The following is a 20234-nucleotide window of genomic DNA, read 5'->3' on the forward strand; positions in this document are numbered from 1 at the left end:
AGCACACTCAGCGTGCGTGGACAGCGCTGATTCTTTATACTTTAGCGACCCTTGCAGAGCTGACTGGTGCTTATGCTGTGGACACCGTGCTGTGCAGGGGGAGCTCACTCTGCCTGACCCCAACTCTCCTTTTTTTTGTACTGGGAATCGAACTCAGAACGTTGCACTTGCGCCACTGAGCTATATCCCAGCCCTAAAATTTCTCTTCTTTTTGGTACTGGGAATCAAACTCACAATATCACAGTTGCCAGGCAGACACTGTACCACTGAGCTATATCACCAGCCTGACCCCAACTCTTCTAAATTGGGATGGTAGAAGCGGGGCAGGGAACAAAGGCCATTCTGGAGCCAGCTCCAAGAGCAGTGTACCAGTGGCGTGAGAGGCAACCATTTACCTTTACGTCTGACCAGGAATGGCAGCTGTGGGCTGCTTCTCACTATCATGCCTCCGTGGAAGGCCATCATGTGCTAGCCTCAAACTTTGCAATCTGCCTGCCTTACACTCCCACGTACCTGGGATCAAAAGTGTCCACCACCATCCTCAGCACTGTGTCACTGGAGATTGAACCTAAGTCTTCTGGACCTGGGTATTTGAGACAGGGTCTTGGGTACAAACCAGGATGGTCTTGAATTATGTAGCCCAGGATGGCCTCAAACTTGCAGCAATCCTCCTGCCTTAGGCTCCTAAGTGTTCAGATTACAGATGTGTGCACCACCATGCTGGACTTTTTTTCTTGCTAAGGTACTATGCCTGACCCAGGAAGCTTTTATTTTATTTTTGTCTTTTTGAGACAGGGTCTCACTATGCAGTTCAGGCTGGCCTCGAGCTCACTCTGTAACCCAGGTTGGTTTCAAACTCACAACAATCCTACCTCAGCCTCCCGAGTGCTGGGATTACAGGCATGCACCACCACACCCAACTCCAGTAAGCTTTTAGTTTTTTTTCTTACACAGGATCTTGCTATAAAGTCCAGGTTCACCAGACATGGTGGGACACACCTGTTATCCCAGCACTAGGGAGGCTGAGGCTGAAGGATCACTCTGAATTTCAGACCAGCCTGCACTAAGTAGTGAGACCCGGTCTCAAAAAACAAAAACAAGTCCCAACCCCCAAGCCAGGACTGAGACTAAAAACACCCCCACCGCCACCAGTGCCAACCAAGCTGTTTTTTTTTTTCCAAACCCTGTTTATTTTATTTTATTTTTTTTGGTTTTTGGTTTTTCTCCGGTACCGGGAATCAAACTCACGACCTTGCGCTTGCCAGGCAGGCGCTTTTGCCGCTGAGCTAAATCCCCAGCCCTCAAACCCTGTTTTAAATTTAAAAACAGGCCAGTGTACATCCAGGCTGACTTTGAGCTCTTCTTGCTTCAGCCTAAGTGATGGGATTACAGGTGTGCGCCACCAAGTGTGGCTATGTAAATTTTTTTTCCCTTTTTTTGAGACAGTGTCTTACTATGTAGTTCACGCTAGCATTGAACTATGTAGCCCAGGCTGGCCTTGAACTCAGTCCTGCCTTGGCCTCACAAGTGCTAGGATTACAGGTGTGTACACCACCTGACCTTCCTTCCAGGGTAGAATGCTCTGAAGATGTCCCTCCCTGTCCTAATGCCCCGACACTGTGCTGTTGCTCAGACCTGACAAGCATGTGGGCTGCCCAGGTCCAGAACTCAGTGCTCTCTCCCCAGCAGGTTAAGGGGCAGGACTTGAGTGGCTTTGGACAGGGCTTCTCTGACCCCAGTCAGCAGCCCCCCTCCTACGGGGGCCCCTACGAGGCCTAGGCTCCCGGGTACAAGGTGGGGCACTGAAGCTGAAAGGCTGCTGAGGGGCTCTTGAGGACTTAGACCAACCACAGATACAAGCCAAAGACAACTGGGCATCGACAGTGAATGCCCAATTCACACCTGCAGAATCCCAGAGCCCCAAACCCATGCAAGCCAGGTCCCCCAGCCCTGCTCACAAGTGCACATGCGAGGCTGGGCAGCACCTGGGCTCCACATCTTCCCGGGCACACCTCAGGGAAGAGTGAGGACAGGCGAGATCACGAGAGAAAGAAGGACACCATGTGGGTTTCTAATCCAAACGCACTTGTCTTTATTCAAACCAGGGTCAAACTGGTCAATGGTAAGTGCCCCGAAGCCACACGCCCGAGGGAGGTGGCCTTCCAGCAAGGCCTCGCCTACTATGCGGGGTCCATGCCACCTCAATGTCAGCGCTGCCATGTGGGCCAGATGGCCAGCAGGGCATCACCTGCCCCACAGATGCCACCAGGCAGCCAGCTGACAAAAGCAAGGAATAAACAAAAAACAAAAACACACTCAGTAGATTTCTTCTTTAGCTCCCAGAGTTTCTGGACCAACAAGTCCCAACCCCCAAGCCAGGAGTGAGGAGACTAAAAACGCCCCCACCCCCACCAGTGCCAACCAAACCCTGTTTTAAATTAAAAAATAAGCCAGTATACATCGTAGAAAATTTCTCTTAAAAATCTCACAATTTGTAAATGTATATTTTTTAACATAAAAGTTTACAATATACGGTAAAACAAAAGGCTCAGGAAAATAAATCTCAAAATAAAGGAAGGAAAAGAAACCTGAAGTCTTGAATTAAAGCTGAAGACATTTTTTTAAACCCTGTTGTTGAACCAGTGACTTTTTTTTTATTGTGCTGATGGGTCAGAGAAAGAAACGTATTTAAAAACTGCAGTCCGGACACCCACAGCCGCCTCCAGGCCTCTGCCCTCCCCCCACCCCCAGGTTGAGTCGCAATTTTTCCGACAAGTTTGATTGTCACGAGTTCACAAGTTTTCAATCCTGCTCTCAGCGGTGCGGACGTCCATGTGGCATCGTCCTAGCGTCGGTAGGGGTGGAATCCTTGCACATTATGGTTCTGACCTCGTCCGAAGCCACTGCCACCAGCGGGGGGGCCCCCTGAGCCAGGAACGGAGGGGCCCCCGTAGGAGGGGGGCTGCTGACTGGGGTCAGAGAAGCCCTGTCCAAAGCCACTCAAGTCCTGCCCGTAACCTGCTGGGGAGAGAGCGCCGTGAGTTCTGGGCCTGGGCAGCCCACATGCCCGTCAGCTCTGCCCTTGGGTGGCAGCCTGCACTCAAGATGAGTCTGAGGGCCCCACAGGACAGGAGGCACCAGGGACCCGGCCTGGCTGGGGTCCATCAGCAGAGAGACAAGTCAGGAGTTTCATCTTTAAACCCTCATGGGTAGGACCCACACTGAAGGAAGAGAGGCTTCTCAATCCTTCATAGGCCATGTGATCTGTCATCCTCCCAGGGCTTTCGGGTGAGGCGGGTGAGGGGTCTGGCTTTGCCACATACCACTCAGCTGCCATGGAGACCCAGGGCATCTAGAAAGTTTGTTCTCATGTGCGTGTGCACTTTCCAGGACAGGACCCTGGGGCAGGCATAGCCCATGCTCCAGTAGAGTGTTGGTGCATCTCAGGGCTAGGCCCAGAGCCCGCATGGTGTGCCCTTCAGCATGGCCCAAATCTCAAGGCGGCAGCTTGGTGGGTTAACAAGGGCATGGAGCATACTGCTGACCAATGGGTGATGGTATCCACTGGGCAGGCCCTTTGTCCCTAGACAAGACCCAGACATCCATACTACCAACCTCAGGAGTAGGGATGCTGCTGAGAAATGGGACAGCACCGTTTTCATGTGGACGGCCTGGACCCTGCTCCACCAGGAGGCCAGCCCAGACCCTGGGCTCCCAACTGGGGCACTAGCAGACATGGTCCTGGGCACTCATGGAGCCTGCAGAGATCCTGAGGGCACTGCCATTATCCATTTTGCCCTGGCCCAGAGGATGCTCCATCGAGGGTGCAGGCTGATGGGAGGACAGTGGAGAGAGAGGCGGCACCAGCAGCACTAACTGCTCAGCCTGACCCTAAGAGTAAGCAAGGAACAGGCCAGGCCTGCCTAGACGAGACCCAGGCAACCACAGGAGTCAGAAGCAGGCCCCACATGGGAGCTCAGCTCCCTGCAGCCACAGCACCCAGGGCTATGCAGTGACCAAGAACCAATGTATTTACGGTTTTTTTGGTACTGGGACTCGAAGGCAGGGCTGTGCCACTGAGCTATATCCCCAGCCCAAGAACCAACGTAAAGCCCCGTGTGGTGCACATGCCTCAGCACTCTTAGGAGGCTAAGGCAGGGAAATCATAAGCTCAAGCAAACCCCACTTGGGCAAAATACTCACTTGAGACCTTGTCTCAAAATAAAAAACAAGCTGGATGTGGTGGTAGGTGCCTGTTATCCCAGCACTTGAAAGGCTGAGGCAGGATTCCTGTGAGATCAAGGTCAGCCTGGGCTACAAAGTGAGTTCAAACCTAGCGTTAACTACATAGTGAGACCTTCTCAAAAAACCACTAAGTATTTTTTTAAAAATAAAAATGAAAGGGCTGACGACTTATTTAGTTCAGTGCAGAGGCCCTAAGTTTAATATCCAATATCCCAAGGAAAAAAATCAGCTTCACAAAGATAAAACCAAACCCAAGAACCCAAGAATCAGTATGGACAGTGAGAGCACTATCCATCCACCCATGCTGACAGGCCCTCGGGGCTGATGTCAGCCAGCTTGTGACAGGCAGTGACACTCTTAGATCCTATCCATGCCAAGTGTCCCCAGGTTCCACAGGAGCCGGCAATATGCAAAGCCCCCTGCAAGGAAGCCCCGTCATCTGTCCTGACTGAGGCACGCCTTGGCACTGGGCTCCAGGCAGGACAAGAATGACCAGCACTGACTGCTGGGTGTCAGCTGGGCATGGTGGCACACGCCTGTAATCCCAGCACTTGGGAGGCTAAGGCAGGAGGATCGTTGTGAGTTCAAGGCCAGCCTAGGCTACAAAGTGAGCTCAAGGCCAACCTGAACTGCATAGCGAGACCTTGTCTCTAAAAGGCCAAAAAAAAAAGAGCTGGGTGTCCTGACCCATGCCCCCCAGCCACCCTCACCCCCAGGGTACATCCAGGTACCATCCCCCCACATGGTGACAAGCTGCCTCTAGCCCCCAGCCCACCCTGATGCCTGTTGCCCAGCCAGGGCCTGCTACAGCCCTGAGCCTCCTCCTACAGAGGGCTGCTGGTGAAATCAAAACAACTAAGGGAAGAAGGCCTGGGCCCCTACCCTGACCAATGGTCTCAACCAAGCACACAGCAAGGCCTTGAGTTCTGAGAGTGATTGCAGAATCCACCCCTCAAGGCTCAGCCCTGGACTCCCAGACCAGCAAGCCCAGGGGCCTCCAGGAGCAGCAGGATGCATGGGGGCTGCTGCAGGCACTCACCATACTGACTGTAGGGGAAGTCTGGCTGTGCCGTCGGGGGCTTGCTCATATCTGGGGCAGCCTGAGATGGAGGGGGCGGGAAGGCCAGAGGCGCTGCCCCAGGTGTGGCAGGCGGAGGAGGGACCCCAGGAGGGGCAAACTGATCCGGTGGAGGGGGTGGAGGCCCATAGCCAAAACCTGCAGACACAGAAGAGAGGACACAAGCGGTGGTGTTACAGCCAGACCAGGCAGGATTTCCACCTAGAACCCACAGAAGAGATCTGCTCTCCCAGGTCCGTGCCTGGAGGTGCCACAGTGCTAAGCTGTACTGAGGCAGGGAGGAATTCCATGGCAAAATGTCCTTTAGAAACGACAGAGAAGCGGCCAGGCGTGGTGGCGCACGCCTGTAATCCCAGCACGTGGAAGGCTGAGGCAGGAGGATTGTTGTAAGAGTTAGAGACCAGCCTGGGCTACAAGTGAGCTCAAGGCCAGTCTGAACTGCGTAGTGAGACCCTGTCTCAAAAATACCAAACAAACAAAAAAAACACGACAGAGAGCTCCCACCCCACTGAGCACAAGCACAACTGCGGGAAGGTAAGGCACCTGAGTGCTCTGTAAGACAAAGGCTGAGAGAGGTGAGCTGACAGCCTTGGGTTCTGCCAGGATCTTGTATTGTTACACATAAAAGGAAGCCCTTTTCCTCAGAGACTGTAGGACTAAAGTGTCCAGTTCTAGGCCCCAGCCACAATCGGCCACTGAGGCCCCAATGTGACTATTCCTAACTGTGGTGTGACCCAAGTGTGTGACACACCCTTAACACGGAAAGAAAACTGCATAAAACCACACTCATTCCGTGCTGAGCCACCAGTCTCTCAGCCACACTGTGTAAGGTGTGTACGGTGGGTGAGTCTCCTTGTTTCTCTTTACCTTTGAAATGGGCACCAGGAAACCCACAGACACTTGCATGGGGCCTGGGTCCCTACACCTGTAGGACATAAAGAAAGTGTTCTGGGGCTGGGGATTTAGCTCAGTGGCAAAGCGCCTGCCTGGCAAGCGCAAGGTCGTGAGTTCGGTTCCCGGTACCAGAGAAAAACCGAAAAACCAAAAAAAAAAAAAGAAAGTGCTCTAATACTGTAGCATGGTAGCAGATTTTAATCCAAATCTCCAGTAAGAAAAGTATATGGTAAAATCAGTCAAGAGCTGAGGTTTCAGCCAGCTGTGGTGACACACACCTGTAATCTTAGGATTCAGAAGGCTAAGGCAGAAGAATCACAACAAATTTAAGGCCACCCTAGACTTCATAGTAAGACTTCGTCTCAGAAGAACAAAACCTGCTGAGGTTTCACCCATGCAAATGGCCCTCATGAGGCTGGGGATATAGCTCAGTGGCATAAGCGCTTGCCTGACAAGCACAAGGTCCTGAGTTCAATTCCTGGTTTAACAAAAAAGAGGCCCTCATGTGTGGTTACAGAACAGGGCAGGACATTCAGATCTTGTCTCAGAGGACATAACCAAGGGAGATCAGCCCTGTGGGGATGTGAACACCTTGGACGTTAAGAAACAGAGCCAAAGGCAGCAAAAGTCATTTGCTCTGACCCTGCACTGAACATTCAGGGCGAGGAAAAATGGTGGCACGGTTATTCCTGACAAGGCCATGTGAAGCCTAGGCCATGCCTGTGCCCCAGAGTCAAGATGACAAAAGCAGGCAAGGTCTGGGGGAGACTTACTGAACTGCGGTGGGGCACCATAGCCCTGTGGGAAGCCCTGAGGAGGAGGAAAGCCGCCGGGAGGGGTGGAAACGATGTAGGAGGCAAAAGGTGGAGGCGGTGGGGGGGCTCCTCTCCCCGCAGGGGGCGGTCCATAGCCACCTAGAACAGAGTAGGGTGAATGAGTGGGAGAACGTGAGACACACCCAGCCTGGGCCACTGGGGGCCTGCGCGCTCCCTTCTTCCTCAGCACAGGAAGTGGAAGGACACCACCTCCAGGCTACTATCCACCACCAGCAGGGTTCCCGACTGCAGGCAGAGCCGGATGGAGCTCTGCCGGCAGCCTAAGGACTGCAGCAGTCAGCTCTTCCCCTTCCTCTACAAGTAAGGACTCACCAATTGCCTGTCCTGCTGGCACCCACATTCCTAGATGAGAAAACAGAAGAGAAGGGTTGGTGCCAGGTCCCCAGTACTCAGTGCCAAGGAGCTATAGCCACAGGCTGGGGCTGATCCCTGATCTCTCTTGAGGCTCAGGGACATAGATAACCTAGGCTTCATGGTGGCAGCACTGGCCAGAGCCTGTCTTGTAGGTGAAGCCCTTCCTGAACCCTGCCAGAGTGGCCTCCTGTCCCCAAGTACCTGGGAGCACCTCCCACTCGGCAGGTACTGTTTGCTGACTGGGGACAAGGACACCCCAGCTTCAAAGGAAGACACCAATGCCTCTCAGCCCCTAAGAACTGGGAACACAAGGACAGTGCTCATGGCTTCCTGAAATGGCTGGGTACAGAAATTGTTTTGTCACGCTGGTAGGGCTCAGTGGTAAGCATGTGTGAGGCAGGGATCCCTTGCCAGAACCAAAACACAAGCACACATGCATGCATGCACGCACGCACGCACGCACGCACAAGCACAGAGAAAAAAATGACTTGCTGTTCAGACTCATTTCCACCAGGGGGAGATCCCCTGAGAAACTCGAAGGTCACACAAACCCATTTCAAAGGTGGGGGGCACCCGCAGACCTAGAAGGCCAGGCAGCCACACACTCACTGCAACATCTACCACTCAGGGATGGGCAGACTGCTTGGCAGAAGTAACAACAAAGTTTAAGATCCAAGCCCACCAGGCCCTCACGGTGCCCTGGGGGGCCTTCCACCACACCCATGCTCTGCGCAGCAGAGGGAAGAACTCCCCATGCCAAATGAACGACATCTGACCTCTGACCTCTGACCACGTGCTCAGACCAGCAGTAGCTGTTCCTGCAGCAATCCCTGCGACAGCAACCCACTCCCCAGACTGTAGGCAGCACTAAGCCACAGTTGTAATGCTACTGAGAGCCACAGAGACAGGTGCCTTGAGGAGCAGGGACAGCGCCCAGACTCTCCTCCACCTATGCCCACTGAACTGCTGTGCCAAAAGCCGGGCCCAGGAACCCCAGTGTTCCTAGCAAGGGAAAGTGGGATCCCCGACTGCCTTACCTTGTGGGCCGTATCCTTGCTGCCACGTGGGTGGAGGCTGGCCTGCCCAGCCATTGGCGGCGCTGGGCACAACACGGCTCCCCCACTGGCTGGCACCTGGCTGCCCTGGCGCTTGGCTCTTGCTGTCCCGAGGTTCAGCCCGTTTAACCTCCACCTAAACAAACCGAGCTGAGGTTTAGGGAGCAGCTGCAGCCCAGCGCCCCTTCCCTTTAGACACACCCTCAGTAACTTACAACTACACTTAGCATCTTACAACTTAAGACTAAGTACTTAACTATAAACCTTATTTAGGCCAGTACTTTTTTTCTTAAAAAATTTTTTTTGCTCTTTAATTTTTTTTGCTTAAAAAATGTTTCTCAGGTACAACAGATACAAAGTGTAAGACACCCGCGCCCACCGCTGTGGGCAGCAGCAGGAGTCAAGAACCCTTGGAGGGCTCAGCTGCACTGGGTCTCACCAAGTTAAGGCGGCAGCGCCCTCCTTCAGCGGCCTCTTGAAAACAAGGGACACAAGGGACCAGCACCTCCCAGACTCATCCCGGTTGGGCGTTTCAGAGCCCAACACCCAGTACTTTACCGCATACCTGAGAAACACAGTTGGTTTTGACTTAGATTTTATTTAAAATGTCTAATGGAAGATAAAGACTTACCTTCCCCAGGCTAACGCTTAAAGAATCTCAATTAACTCAAAGGAATGTCAGAGGGAATGGATGTGATAAGAGAATCTTACATTACATCTAACAAAAAAAGTAAACAAACATGCAATAAAATGGACATTTGAATCAGTAAGCAATCTTCATACTGTGTTAGCGGCAACTCAGACTCTCCCTGCATGGCCAGGGCCTCAGCCTCTGAGGATGGAGGGATGGGGATGGGTGGGGATGGGGCTGACCCTGCCTGACCTACTTATTCTGAGCGCAGGGCTGACCTTGCCTTTTTGCCTCCTTTCAAACTGGGCAGACTGACAACAACAAAAGGACCCCCAGTTCCAGGGCTGCCTCAGCTTGGAGGATTCTGCATCTTTCTTATTTTTAATAATAAATTTTAATGAGAATAGAGACGATTTTACCCGGAGTCAACCTTGGGGTCTCAGACTGGACAGGGAGGCGGTATGCATTCAGAATTGCTTTGGCTCTGCCTATTCAAGAACAAACAGGAAGCCTGGCAGAGGTACAAAGTCTCCCCACCTGCCTGACACCCCAAGGACACTCTGTATGATGGGAACAGAATCCTGTTAGCTCAGGGCAATGCGACAGCAGGACCAAGGGACCCGTTTCAAAGGACTCAAATTAATGAGTCTTCACACACGCTCCTTAGGGGAATTTGGTTCCTGCTTACAAAGCAATGCAGTCCTTGTAATCTTAAAATAATTCTTTTACCCTTTCCTAGCACACACAGGATGCAGTCAGCTGGTAATACAGGGGACCAAGTCCTTCATAAGCAGAAGCCCCCACTGAGGATCCCATGGCGGCCAGTGAAGGTCAGCTGGCGATGGGCAGGCCGGACACCCGAGTCTCTCTCCAGTGTGGCAGTGAGCCCCTCCCTCCCCGGATCACCTCAGCCAGGTCAGCCATGGCTGGAGGGATCTAGAGGCACCTGAGGACAGTGCGGACGTACACTACATAGCCCTTTCTGCATCACATAGCAAGGCTACAATTTCTCCAAATTTGTAATGGAACGGGACCTTGGAATACTGGAGGAGGCTACTTTGAACTTAGTTCACAACTGCCAGTGTCTTACAATCTGCATGCTAATTTCCAAGTGAAAGCTGCAAGCAATGTCAGAAAAGGTTTGGTTCCTGCTCAGTTAGGGCCAAAAGGAAGTCATCAAGTCTTCAAATGGTGCTAGGCCACCCATATGCAGGAAGGACCACATTCTGCTGCGAACCAAGGCTCCAGTAAGGAGACTGTGGGCACAGACCCTGGGGCAACAGGACCCACAGGCATGGCGTGGCCTCCTCTGTGGCACGAACCCTACGGAGGCGGAGCTGCGCAGCAGTGAAGGCCACGACAGACCCACACCGAGGCAGCTCAGCACCACCTGGCTTTACAAAGACCACAAAGCAGTCCTGCTCAGATGGCGCCCCTGAGCCTTAGCTGCGGGTTACCTCGAGGCAACCCCTCAAGCTGACTCCTCAGGAGCCCCACCTTCAAGGACCCAGTGTCCTGTCCCTGCTCAGCTCTGTGGCAGCAACACAGTATGAAGATCAAACAACCAGAGGTCACTTGACTGCACAGTGGTTAAGTACTATCGAGAGCATGTGGCTGGTCCCGGAGTTTCACAGTAAGTGACCCAATTTAGAAAACCAATCCTTCATGATGTTTTTGCATTTCTCTGTTTTAAGTGGAACCTCAGTTCTCAGAGGCCCTTGCTGGTCACATTACAAGTCGCCATTACACAAAGGGGATGGGGCAGACATCTGAAGGAGTGGTCGCGGAAACCAAGCCTGAGGCAACACTGCGATCTCACTGGAGCCTAGCCCCATGCCCCACCCCACCCGGCCCCAGCCCCGGAGTGCCAGCCCACTGGGGAAGGAAGGGACCCCAAGCCCCAGGGTAGAACCAGGTCCAACCTCACACAGCTGGAACCACAGGGTGAACTTGTCTGACCCTCTGTCTGCTAAGGAATGTTCCTTTCCAGTGAAATCCCTAAGTTGCCTAAGACTTGGTTTGATCTTAAGGTAAAATAAAACTACAACTACACACTTTTTTGCCCATGATGTCGTGAAAATGCATGTTGACAGCCTGGTCCACTGATTGTTCGTCCTCGAAAGTAATAAATCCAAAACCTAGCCAACGACGAAGAGTGAATCAAGGTAGCAGGGTGTTGTGACACAAAACAGGATGATGAACAGTATTAGGGACGGACCAAAGGATCAACCCAGGGTTTCAGCTAAGCCTGTGTGAAGATGCTGCAGCCCAGCTGGGGCTCCCTGCTTAGGAGCTGCCAACTCAACAGAGTGGTCAGACTGTGATGTCCGCATGCCCCATCCAGGCCACTTAAGTCTCTGCCTAGGCCCAAAAGGGGGCTCAGGAACCGGGTCAGAGACACATGTGGGACTGGAGGCCAAATCTTAGAAGCCTCCATTGCAAATAAAGTGTTCGAGTACATCCAAGGCCTGGGCTGCAACACTGCTCTGGCTCTTGGCTGTGAGGATAAGGACAAGTGGCCACAGCAAGAGGGGACATCAAGAGCCACCTCAGTCAGAGGGTATGTGTGTGTGGGTACGGCTCTGCTTCTCTGAAACCCCAGATTCTCCCCCTTGGCTTGCAATTTGCTTTGCAGCTAGTGCTGACAGCAGCCATATATCGTTCTAAAGCATTAACCAAGTACAGTTCTATCACAGTGAGCGCCTCGCTAAGCTTATCCAACATTGTTGGGTAAGCCCTCGGAGTCCTACCAGAGTAATATGCGTATGTTTACATGTATATAAGTAAATAAATAAACAGGTAAAACACAAAGATACAGGCCACAACGGGTTCCAGCAGGTCAAATTCTGCTGTCAGCAGCAAGAGCAAGAGGCACCATATAATTAAAAAAGAAAATTTTAAAGGAAAAAAAAATTTAGCATTTCCCAAACACAAGAAAGTGGCAGTATAAACGAAGTTTAGTTGGTCTGGGGTGACCATGGCCACCCAGCTAATGGGGCGTGTCTCGTCCTGCGTGGGAGGCAGCCCAATGCACAGTAGTACCTCCAGATGGCCCGGTGCTTGGGCACAAAGAAGCGGGCAGCACAGGGCTGCCCAAAGACCTCAGAAGAACAAAGATGATGAGGGAAGAGCCAGGAAGAGCTGAGAGCAGGGCTGTCAGGGTGATGCCTGCGCTGGAGGCAGGGGCACAGGGTGCACTACAAAGCATCACACAGCAGAGGAACAGCACGACGCAGGCCACTGTGCATGGGACAGAGGCATGAGCTAGTGCCCACAGGCTACAGGTAGGGAGTAGGGTCGGAGCAGGTGAGGGAGGCCCCAGGAAGGAGCAGCCTGTCGACAGGTTCTCAAGCTGATGAAATAGGGTGCTGGGGCTCTAGCCAGCAGGGATCAGGTAGAAAAATTGGAAGCAAAACTGTGGGCAGGAAAAGGATGGAGGTAGGGAAGAAAGGGTAGCTCAGGAATATGAGATGACCAAGATTCCCAGGGAAGGAACCAGGGCTCAGAGCCTTCTGATCTGTTCCGTGCACACACTGTACCTGAGCACAACTATGCACACGCGCAGAGGTGACACAGAACAGGAGAGGAGGGAGAGTGGAACCATGAAGGCGAAGCACACGGAAGGAGACAAAGGCTGGGAGGAATAAAACCTGAGACCAGAGGAGTGAGAGGTGAGCAGAGGCAGCAGGCTGGAGCGAGCATGAGCCAGTCAGGGCTGCAGCTGCCGCAAGGCGTGAGTTTTTGCACAAGACACATTCTGTGGTGGAGACACTGGTGAGGTCTCATGGACAGGGATGTATCCACTATCTTAGAGTCAACCGAGACATGGAAAGAAAAGGGGAAGGAGACAGATCCATCTTAAAAGATATAGAGAAACCAAGAAGAGAGCTTGCTGTCTGGGAGGACCCGTGATCTGCCCTCTGCTATCAGGCACCCTCTCCGGTCCTGAAGGCTGAGGTCAGGGAACACGGATCCACGGGCCTGCCCCAAAGCTCTCTATGGCAGCTCCTGCCACGCCTCCAGCAGCGTGGGCTCTGCAACACTAGCTACATCCAGTCCCAGCCAGATGATGATAGCTGGGAGAGCAGGCGGACAGCTGTGCCTGGCCACAGGGGACCAGGGGCGCCCAAGAGCAGCCCTCAGCTTCCTCGCACCGAGGTTTCACAAGATCGGAGGCAGTATTTGGAACACAACATAGGTGATGACAACATGTGAGAAGTTGACATTTTCTCAAACAGCAGGAGTGTCTGAAGCCACAGGGCTGGCTTGGTCCGGGAACAGTGCAAGAGGCGGTGGGTCGTGGGGAAGGAGCCCGGGGCGGGCTGTCTAGAACGATCTGTCTGTCAAGAGGCAGCAGCGGGACAGAAACACACTGAAACTTCGTTTACACCCCACTGGAGCAAAGCCGCTCCCTCCTCTGACTGCGGGACGGGCCTGTACCTGTGTGATATAATTTAGCACCTGGAGAAGAGAAATCTAAAAAGATATCGTTAATCACAAACAATTCAGAGAGAAAAAGAAAAACAGCTTACTTAACATTACTGTATTTTACTATCAGACACTTAAGTACATCACTAAGTATGTATGTCTACGTTAAATTAAGACTAAGACTTAACGGCTTAATCACACGAAGTGAGAAATACATTCCTTAACCATGGAATAAGAGGATGAAGTTCAAATGGCAAACTATTCTCCAGCATGGCGGGCGCATGCTGTGAGCCAAGGGGCTGTCTCTGCTGACCTGGGGCAAGGGCACATGAAGGGCCATGTGACTTAGTGCCACTGCACATGGCTGGCTCAAAAGCAGCTGATGAACCAAAAATGCAGGCAGCAACAAACAGCAGCAGCCACAAAAAAGGGGGAAGAAAGCGGGCACTGTCACCGGGGCCCAAACCAGTGCAGATATGTGGGACAAGAAGAGCAGATGGCGCACAGCCCGAGGGCGTGCCTCCCTTATCTTTCCCCTGCCCCTCTGACCTAAAGAGAAAAACAAAACAAAACAAAACAGTGGCGGGGGGCGGGGGGCGGGGGAGGCATGGGGCATGGGATGGAGCAAGGAAAGCCCAGGTTCCAAGTTGAGCTGGGCAGGCACAGCTGAAGTGCAAGCGGGACTAGCCACATTGGCAAGGACAGGGACAACACAGTGTAGGAAGCTCCCGGTCTGCAGAACCACACTCTTCCAGGAGACATGTGAAAACAGAACCATGTAGGAATCCATGTCTGGTTGTAAAAACTTCACAAGGACGAGCCAAAAACAATGTGACATCTGACCTGGGGAAGCAGGCAGGCCGAGCGGGGCTGCACGGGAAGCCTAGGTTTTGGTGGCTTGTCTCCAATTCGACCTCACTGAGCAATGCCCTGCAGCCACCTCCTAGCCTGGGTCTGGGGTGAGATAGTTTGCCATCTGAGGGGAAAGGGGCACAGGTCAGGACAAACAAGATCTGTCGTTACCTCGAGGCCTCTGCTTCTCCGCGTCATAGATCATGACCACTTCAGTAACCTGGAAGGAGAGGGTAGAATGAGGCCTGGGCACTGTATGGGGACAAATGCCAACGCCGTATCTCATTCCAGCAGGAGCCAAAGCTGAGGAACAAATGCTGGGGACCGTTTGAGCCTGAGAAGTTCCAGGGCAAATACTGCCTCTATAGGTCTCAAATCTGAGAAAAGGCAGGAGCCTGGTGTTCATTAGGTAGATGTAACCATTGGACCCAGCCCATCCGCCTGACCATGGTTTGTTAAGGTAGACAAAGGGGCCATGATCCTGGCTGTGTCCTAGCAAGGTACAGAACCCAGAAGAACCCAAAGCTACCCTTCTGCTCACATTCAAGAGCAGGAAGACATGGACAGAAGCAGCATACCCAGCTCTCTTGCAGCAGCTGTGGGGCTCCAGGACAATGGCAGCAGCTCCTGGTCAGCGGCAGCCTGGTGCTCTGCCCTTTACCTCCTGTCCCTTACCCTCTCTGCCCACCACTCTTCTCCGCTGGCCTCCAACCGCAACACCCTCTGGTACACCTGACAGACACAAACTGCACCCAGAGCTGGCAGCGCAGTCCTCAGAGGGCCAGGTGAGACAGTCCCTCTTCACATGACATTATGTCCCCCACCTCACACACTTGCTGGCACCAAGGCCCAGTAGAAGCTGAGCCCAGACTCCTCACTTTCTATACCACAGGGTGCCAGGTTTCTCCCTGTGGTTCCCATGAGTCTAAATTCCTCCAGATTCTACCAGATCCCATCTTTTTCCAGAAAACAAAACTCAGCAGGAGTTTCGCCATGGCTGGGAACACGTCCAGCAAGAAATGCGTCGAACAGCCTCCTACAACCCTGGTGGCCTGGTAGACAGGTGAGTTTCCCTCCAGAATGTGGGCCACTCTGCTGATGGGACAGACCAGAAAAAGCATCCATCCATGGGGGTCAGAGGAAAGAAGCTAACCCAAGTGCACGGGTAGGTTAGGCTCGTGGACCTGATCTAGGATAATCCCTCAGGCAACCAAGGGACAGCACAGTTTCGCAGGCACAGCTAATTGGTCCCACAGCCAGGCCAAACCCCATGCCTCGCCAGGTACCACTCCACTGCTTCACACCATGGTGGTTACAAGGCCACCTGCTTAACCTCCTCCACTTGCTGTAAAAGCCACAGAATATTCTGCTGAGATCCTAAATGGCCACCAAGGGGAAGGTTGGGGAGCAGGGTCTTGGGAACACCAGAGCTTCCAGTGCCCAGGAATGGGTGCTGCACCTTCAGCCTCCGGAGGCCAAAGGGGCAGGAGCCACTGTGACTGGCCAATGCCACTGGCATGCCAAAGAACTCACCACTCCGAATTTCTTGAAGTATTCCCTGAGCTCTGTCTCACCACAGTTGTGAGGAATTCCACCGACAAAGATCTTGTTTGATTTACTGCTATCGCTCCTGGGTCCTTTCTGCTGTGTCGAGGAGGAGAAGGGGTTAGCAGTGTACAGTGGGACTTCAGAGTTTCCCACAGGTTGGACGACAACTTCTGTGCCTTGGTTTACGAGTCAGCTAAAGGCAAGACCAAAACATTCCAGGAACCCGCTGAGTCCAAAGAGCAACTAAAACACTAAGCTATACTGACTCATTTCTCTGCAGACCTACGGTGATAGGATCTACAGCATTTTCACAAGGTTGTTTCAAGTGCACACACAGCACACCACACACCCTGCCTCAGTTGTTCTGAGCCATAACTGCCACACAATGTTAAAGCTCCATGAGTTGGGTACAGATGATATGCTGGAAGTTCCAGCTACTTGGAAGGCTGAGACAGGAGGGTTACTTGAGCCCGAGTTTGAGGCCAGCCTGGGCAGTACAGCAAGACTCCACACAGTTGTGTAATACGAGGCTAAGGCTTTTAGAAGGGTAACAAAACAGGTGGCTTCAAGGATTATAGCTGGCCCAGATAAGCTAGGTCCCAGGAAGACATTTTTGAGCTGGTCACACAGAGGACCAAGTTGAGGCAGTTGAAGAGTCTGGTGGGACATCGGTCTTACTCCACCTTTCTGATCCAAGTCCTAGCTGCCCTTTTGCCCCTCTGCTCCTAACCATTCCTTTATTTTCTATCCAAGGACCTTGTGTCTTATGTGGTCATCACCACTGCTGTGGTGATGGTTTCACCGGTGCACATGTGGGTCGAAAGCCAACAAGGTGGGCAGTTTATTACAAGCCTGTCACATTTCACTACTGGCAGGAAACTGAAGAGACTTAGCTAACAGCCAGGCAGGACACAACCTTGACTGCACTACAGTCTGCAAAGGGAGGCCAAAAGATAGAGACATTTATGAAACCACTCTGGAGATGTGAGGACCAGACACATGATGTCCTTACTGTAATGATGGTGGGTTTCAGTTCTGATTTTAGGAGGATACCAGCTAGTTAGGCATGGTATCTATATAGAGATGGGCATAAATATATGAGATATTGGCAAAATGTTAACAAATGAATCTAGTGGAGTATTTAGGTATTTGCTGTGTTAGTCTCCCAATTTTTATGCACTTGAAAAGTTTCTTATATAAAGTTAGAAAGTCAGGCAGGTGGCAGATGCCTGTCATCTCCTACTCTGGGAGGCCAAGGCAATTGAAAGTGCAAGCCTAATCTGGACAACTTAGTGAGATTCTGTCTCAAAATAAGCAAATTTTTTTTTTGGTGGTGGTGGTACCAGGTATCGAACTCAGGGCCTTATGCATACTAGGCAAGTGCTCCACCACTGAGCTACATCTCCAGCACTAAAAAAGCAATTTTTTTTTTTGTACCGGGAATTGAACTCACAACCTCACGCTTGCCAGGCAGGTGCTGTGCCACTGAGCTATATCCCTGGCCCTAAATAAGCAATTTTTAAAAAGGACTGGGAATGTAGCTCAGTGTGAAGGTCCTGGGTTCAATCCCCAAACAAAACTAAACAATCCACAAAAACAAAACTAAACCCAACCCAACCCAACCCAACCTAGATCAGAAAATAGCACACAGAGAGGCTACCCAGCCCTTACCCATCCTTCCTTCGGCCGTGTCCGCTCTGGCTGCATCCCCCGAGGTGTGCATGGCTTTGGGTCAATCTGTAGAAAGTTCAAACCAGGCTGTAGTGAATATAGGCTATTTTCTCTAAAAAAGTTGTTTGCAATAGCAGCCATCTGGACAACAAAACTGGCTCAGTACTGTGCTACTGATCCCAGTAGTCTGTCTAACCCTTTCAACCAACCCACGTGAAAACATTCTCTACAACCACATTGAAGTTCACTGATGGACTTATGCTGAAAGAAAGACAGGGCAAGGGAGCATAAGGCAACACACTCACATTCCGGCCGTCCAAGGTGTGTGGTCTGCTGGCCAGCACTGTCCCCACACAGTTTGGGTCTTTAAATTTGACAAACCCAAAACCGCGAGACTGGTTCGTTGTTTTATCTTTCATAATGACACAGTCTACAACTTCTCCATACTGGGAAAAGTAGCTGCGCAGAGTCTCTGCTCAGAGATAGGAACAAAAGCACAGACACACAAACCAGAACATTAAGCGTACATTTCATGGTTGGGAGTGTATACTCATCCAAATGCCAGCACACACACACACTCTCTCCCCCAGCTCATCACCCTCACCTGAAAAGGTCTGCAATGACCCCAATGACAACTAGCTTAGCAACTGATGTGGAAGAGTCAGGGGACATGGGGATGGGCCAAAGGAATTCCACTGAGCTGCACTATGTCCTCATAAATTAGGAAGGAAGGAGCTAGTGATCAGAACCATGGCAAATGATTATGTAAGTTCTATCTTTGTGGGGGACAGGACAGCAAATATGACCGTTTCACTTGCAGTCCAGGACACTTACTCCACTACACATTCTGCCCTAGTGGATTCAGAGAGCCCTCTGCTCCACAGGGAACAGTCCTGCCTCAGAGCCTATGGTCTACAACCTTCCCTGGGCTGACAGGAAAGGTCAGGATCAAATTAACAGTTGCAAAGCAAATAAGCACCATCTCTGATCCATCAGCTCCCAGACATAGTCTCAAGCCCAAAAACCAACACAATGTCAAGTACTTCAACCGATCCAAGAGGGTCACAAGAGATAAGCCTCACTGCCTCCAGCCCTGCCCCACCTACCTTGAGTCGTGCTCCAATCAAGACCGCCCACGAAGAGCTTCCTGCAATTCACAGAAAACATTCAGGATCAACTTGGCTGTTGCCTCAGGAGCACCGCATCCCACCAACCAAAAGCTGTCCTTCAAACATACAATGTGCACAAACATGCTCATTTACGTCCCCTCTGGAGCACACAGAGCTTACAGTGATGGAACATCAGCCTTGTCCACACTGCTTACAGATAGGGAAAATGATTCCACTGCCAAAGGAGCATGACCTGTCCCAAAGCCCACACCATCTCTGCCTTAGGAGGAATACAGCTATCTCTGCAATATGGAACAGCACTGACTGTCTCCAAGTAGGACTCGTGCTTTCCTTTCTGGCCACTGCAAATGTTTTATGATCAAAAAGTCTAGCCTTGGGATCATAAACCAGGCATACAGCCACCCAGCTACTTAGGAAGCTGAGGCAGGAGGACTTCACGTTTGATGTCGGGACTTGCAGTGTGGCTCAGTGGTAAAGCACTTGCCCAGTGTGTACAAGGGCCTGGCTTCCACCCCCAGCACCACAATGATAAAGAGTGATCATCCATAGTAAAGCAAAGGAAGAGCAGATCCCAGAACACCAGTTCCTACTACCTGAGAAAGGGTAGGAAAGAGCCTCAGCTTTTGACCCTGTGCTCATGAACAAGGTCCCTGAAGTCCAGCCTCCAACTCCACATTCCCACCCCAAGATGGCCAGGACAGACTTTTCAGCCAGAGGTACACAGGCCCGTGTCATGAGGAACCTCATGTTCAAAGGCCCAGGTTTCCTACTACTCAGGAGCTGTTCAAACCAAGGCAGATACAAATGGCCAGGTGCAACAAGTTGTGGGCCTTGGTAGGGCCATGTCCAGCAGGGACTGTGTTTATCTTGTGTCACCCATTCCATCTACTTGGCAAAGCTGAGACACACAATGGACTCTGGGGCTCATCCCCCCAAATGAAATCCACTCAGATTCATCAAGCCCTGGGGCAGACCCAATGGACCAGGAGGCAAGGGAGATTGGCTCCATCCAGCTGCAACTTTCCTGTCCTATCTGTTTACCCCAAGAGAGACAACTCCTTCAGCTGAGTGCTAATTCCAATACCCCCTCCAAAAGAGTGGACTGTCCAGAGATTAGAGCATCCTCTGGGCTCACAGACACCACCTGTTACCTAAGAAATCCCTGGCCTCGCTGGAAATGACAGATCCCCAAGTTCCCTGTCCCCACCAGCAGCCAACCACACCACGGTGGGCTTTGAAACAAAGGACCCTTCCCCTACTGCTCAGCAACTGAGAGAGCAGCCAGCCAAGGGACAGCTTCTCCTACTGCTCTGACAGCTATCCTGGAGAGACCCCTGCCAGGTGGCTGGGCAGCCTGTCACTGCTTGTGACCATGAGCCCATAACGCCAGCCTCATTGTCAGCCCTTCACTAAAGTGCCTGCCACGGCAAATTGTCAGAGCTTGTTCCTACTCTTTTTCTCTAAGGAAGGATAATTTAAATTTGGCGTGAAAAACAATTTTCCCACCACTAG

At 51.9% G+C, this 20234-nt stretch overlaps 1 protein-coding gene across 4 annotated transcripts; it reads right to left on the reverse strand.

Annotated features, from left to right (window-relative positions):
* Positions 1-2064: 2064 nt before the first annotated feature.
* Positions 2065-18739, reverse strand: Dazap1 (DAZ associated protein 1; the record flags this gene model as incomplete). 4 transcript variants are annotated; one of them, XM_005405973.2, is given in 11 exon segments in its annotated part: positions 2065-3018; positions 5285-5461; positions 6991-7131; positions 7366-7395; positions 8445-8598; positions 11149-11231; positions 14545-14593; positions 15907-16014; positions 17593-17658; positions 17898-18064; positions 18699-18739. In XM_005405973.2, coding segments are annotated over 11 exon segments (1189 nt in total), but the record flags the coding sequence as incomplete, so codon positions are not given.
* Between the last annotated feature and the right edge of the window lie 1495 nt (positions 18740-20234).

This window comes from Chinchilla lanigera, unplaced genomic scaffold, assembly GCF_000276665.1.
Source record: "Chinchilla lanigera isolate Chin_1 unplaced genomic scaffold, ChiLan1.0 scaffold00094, whole genome shotgun sequence".
In the NCBI taxonomy this organism is placed as follows: domain Eukaryota; kingdom Metazoa; phylum Chordata; class Mammalia; order Rodentia; family Chinchillidae; genus Chinchilla; species Chinchilla lanigera.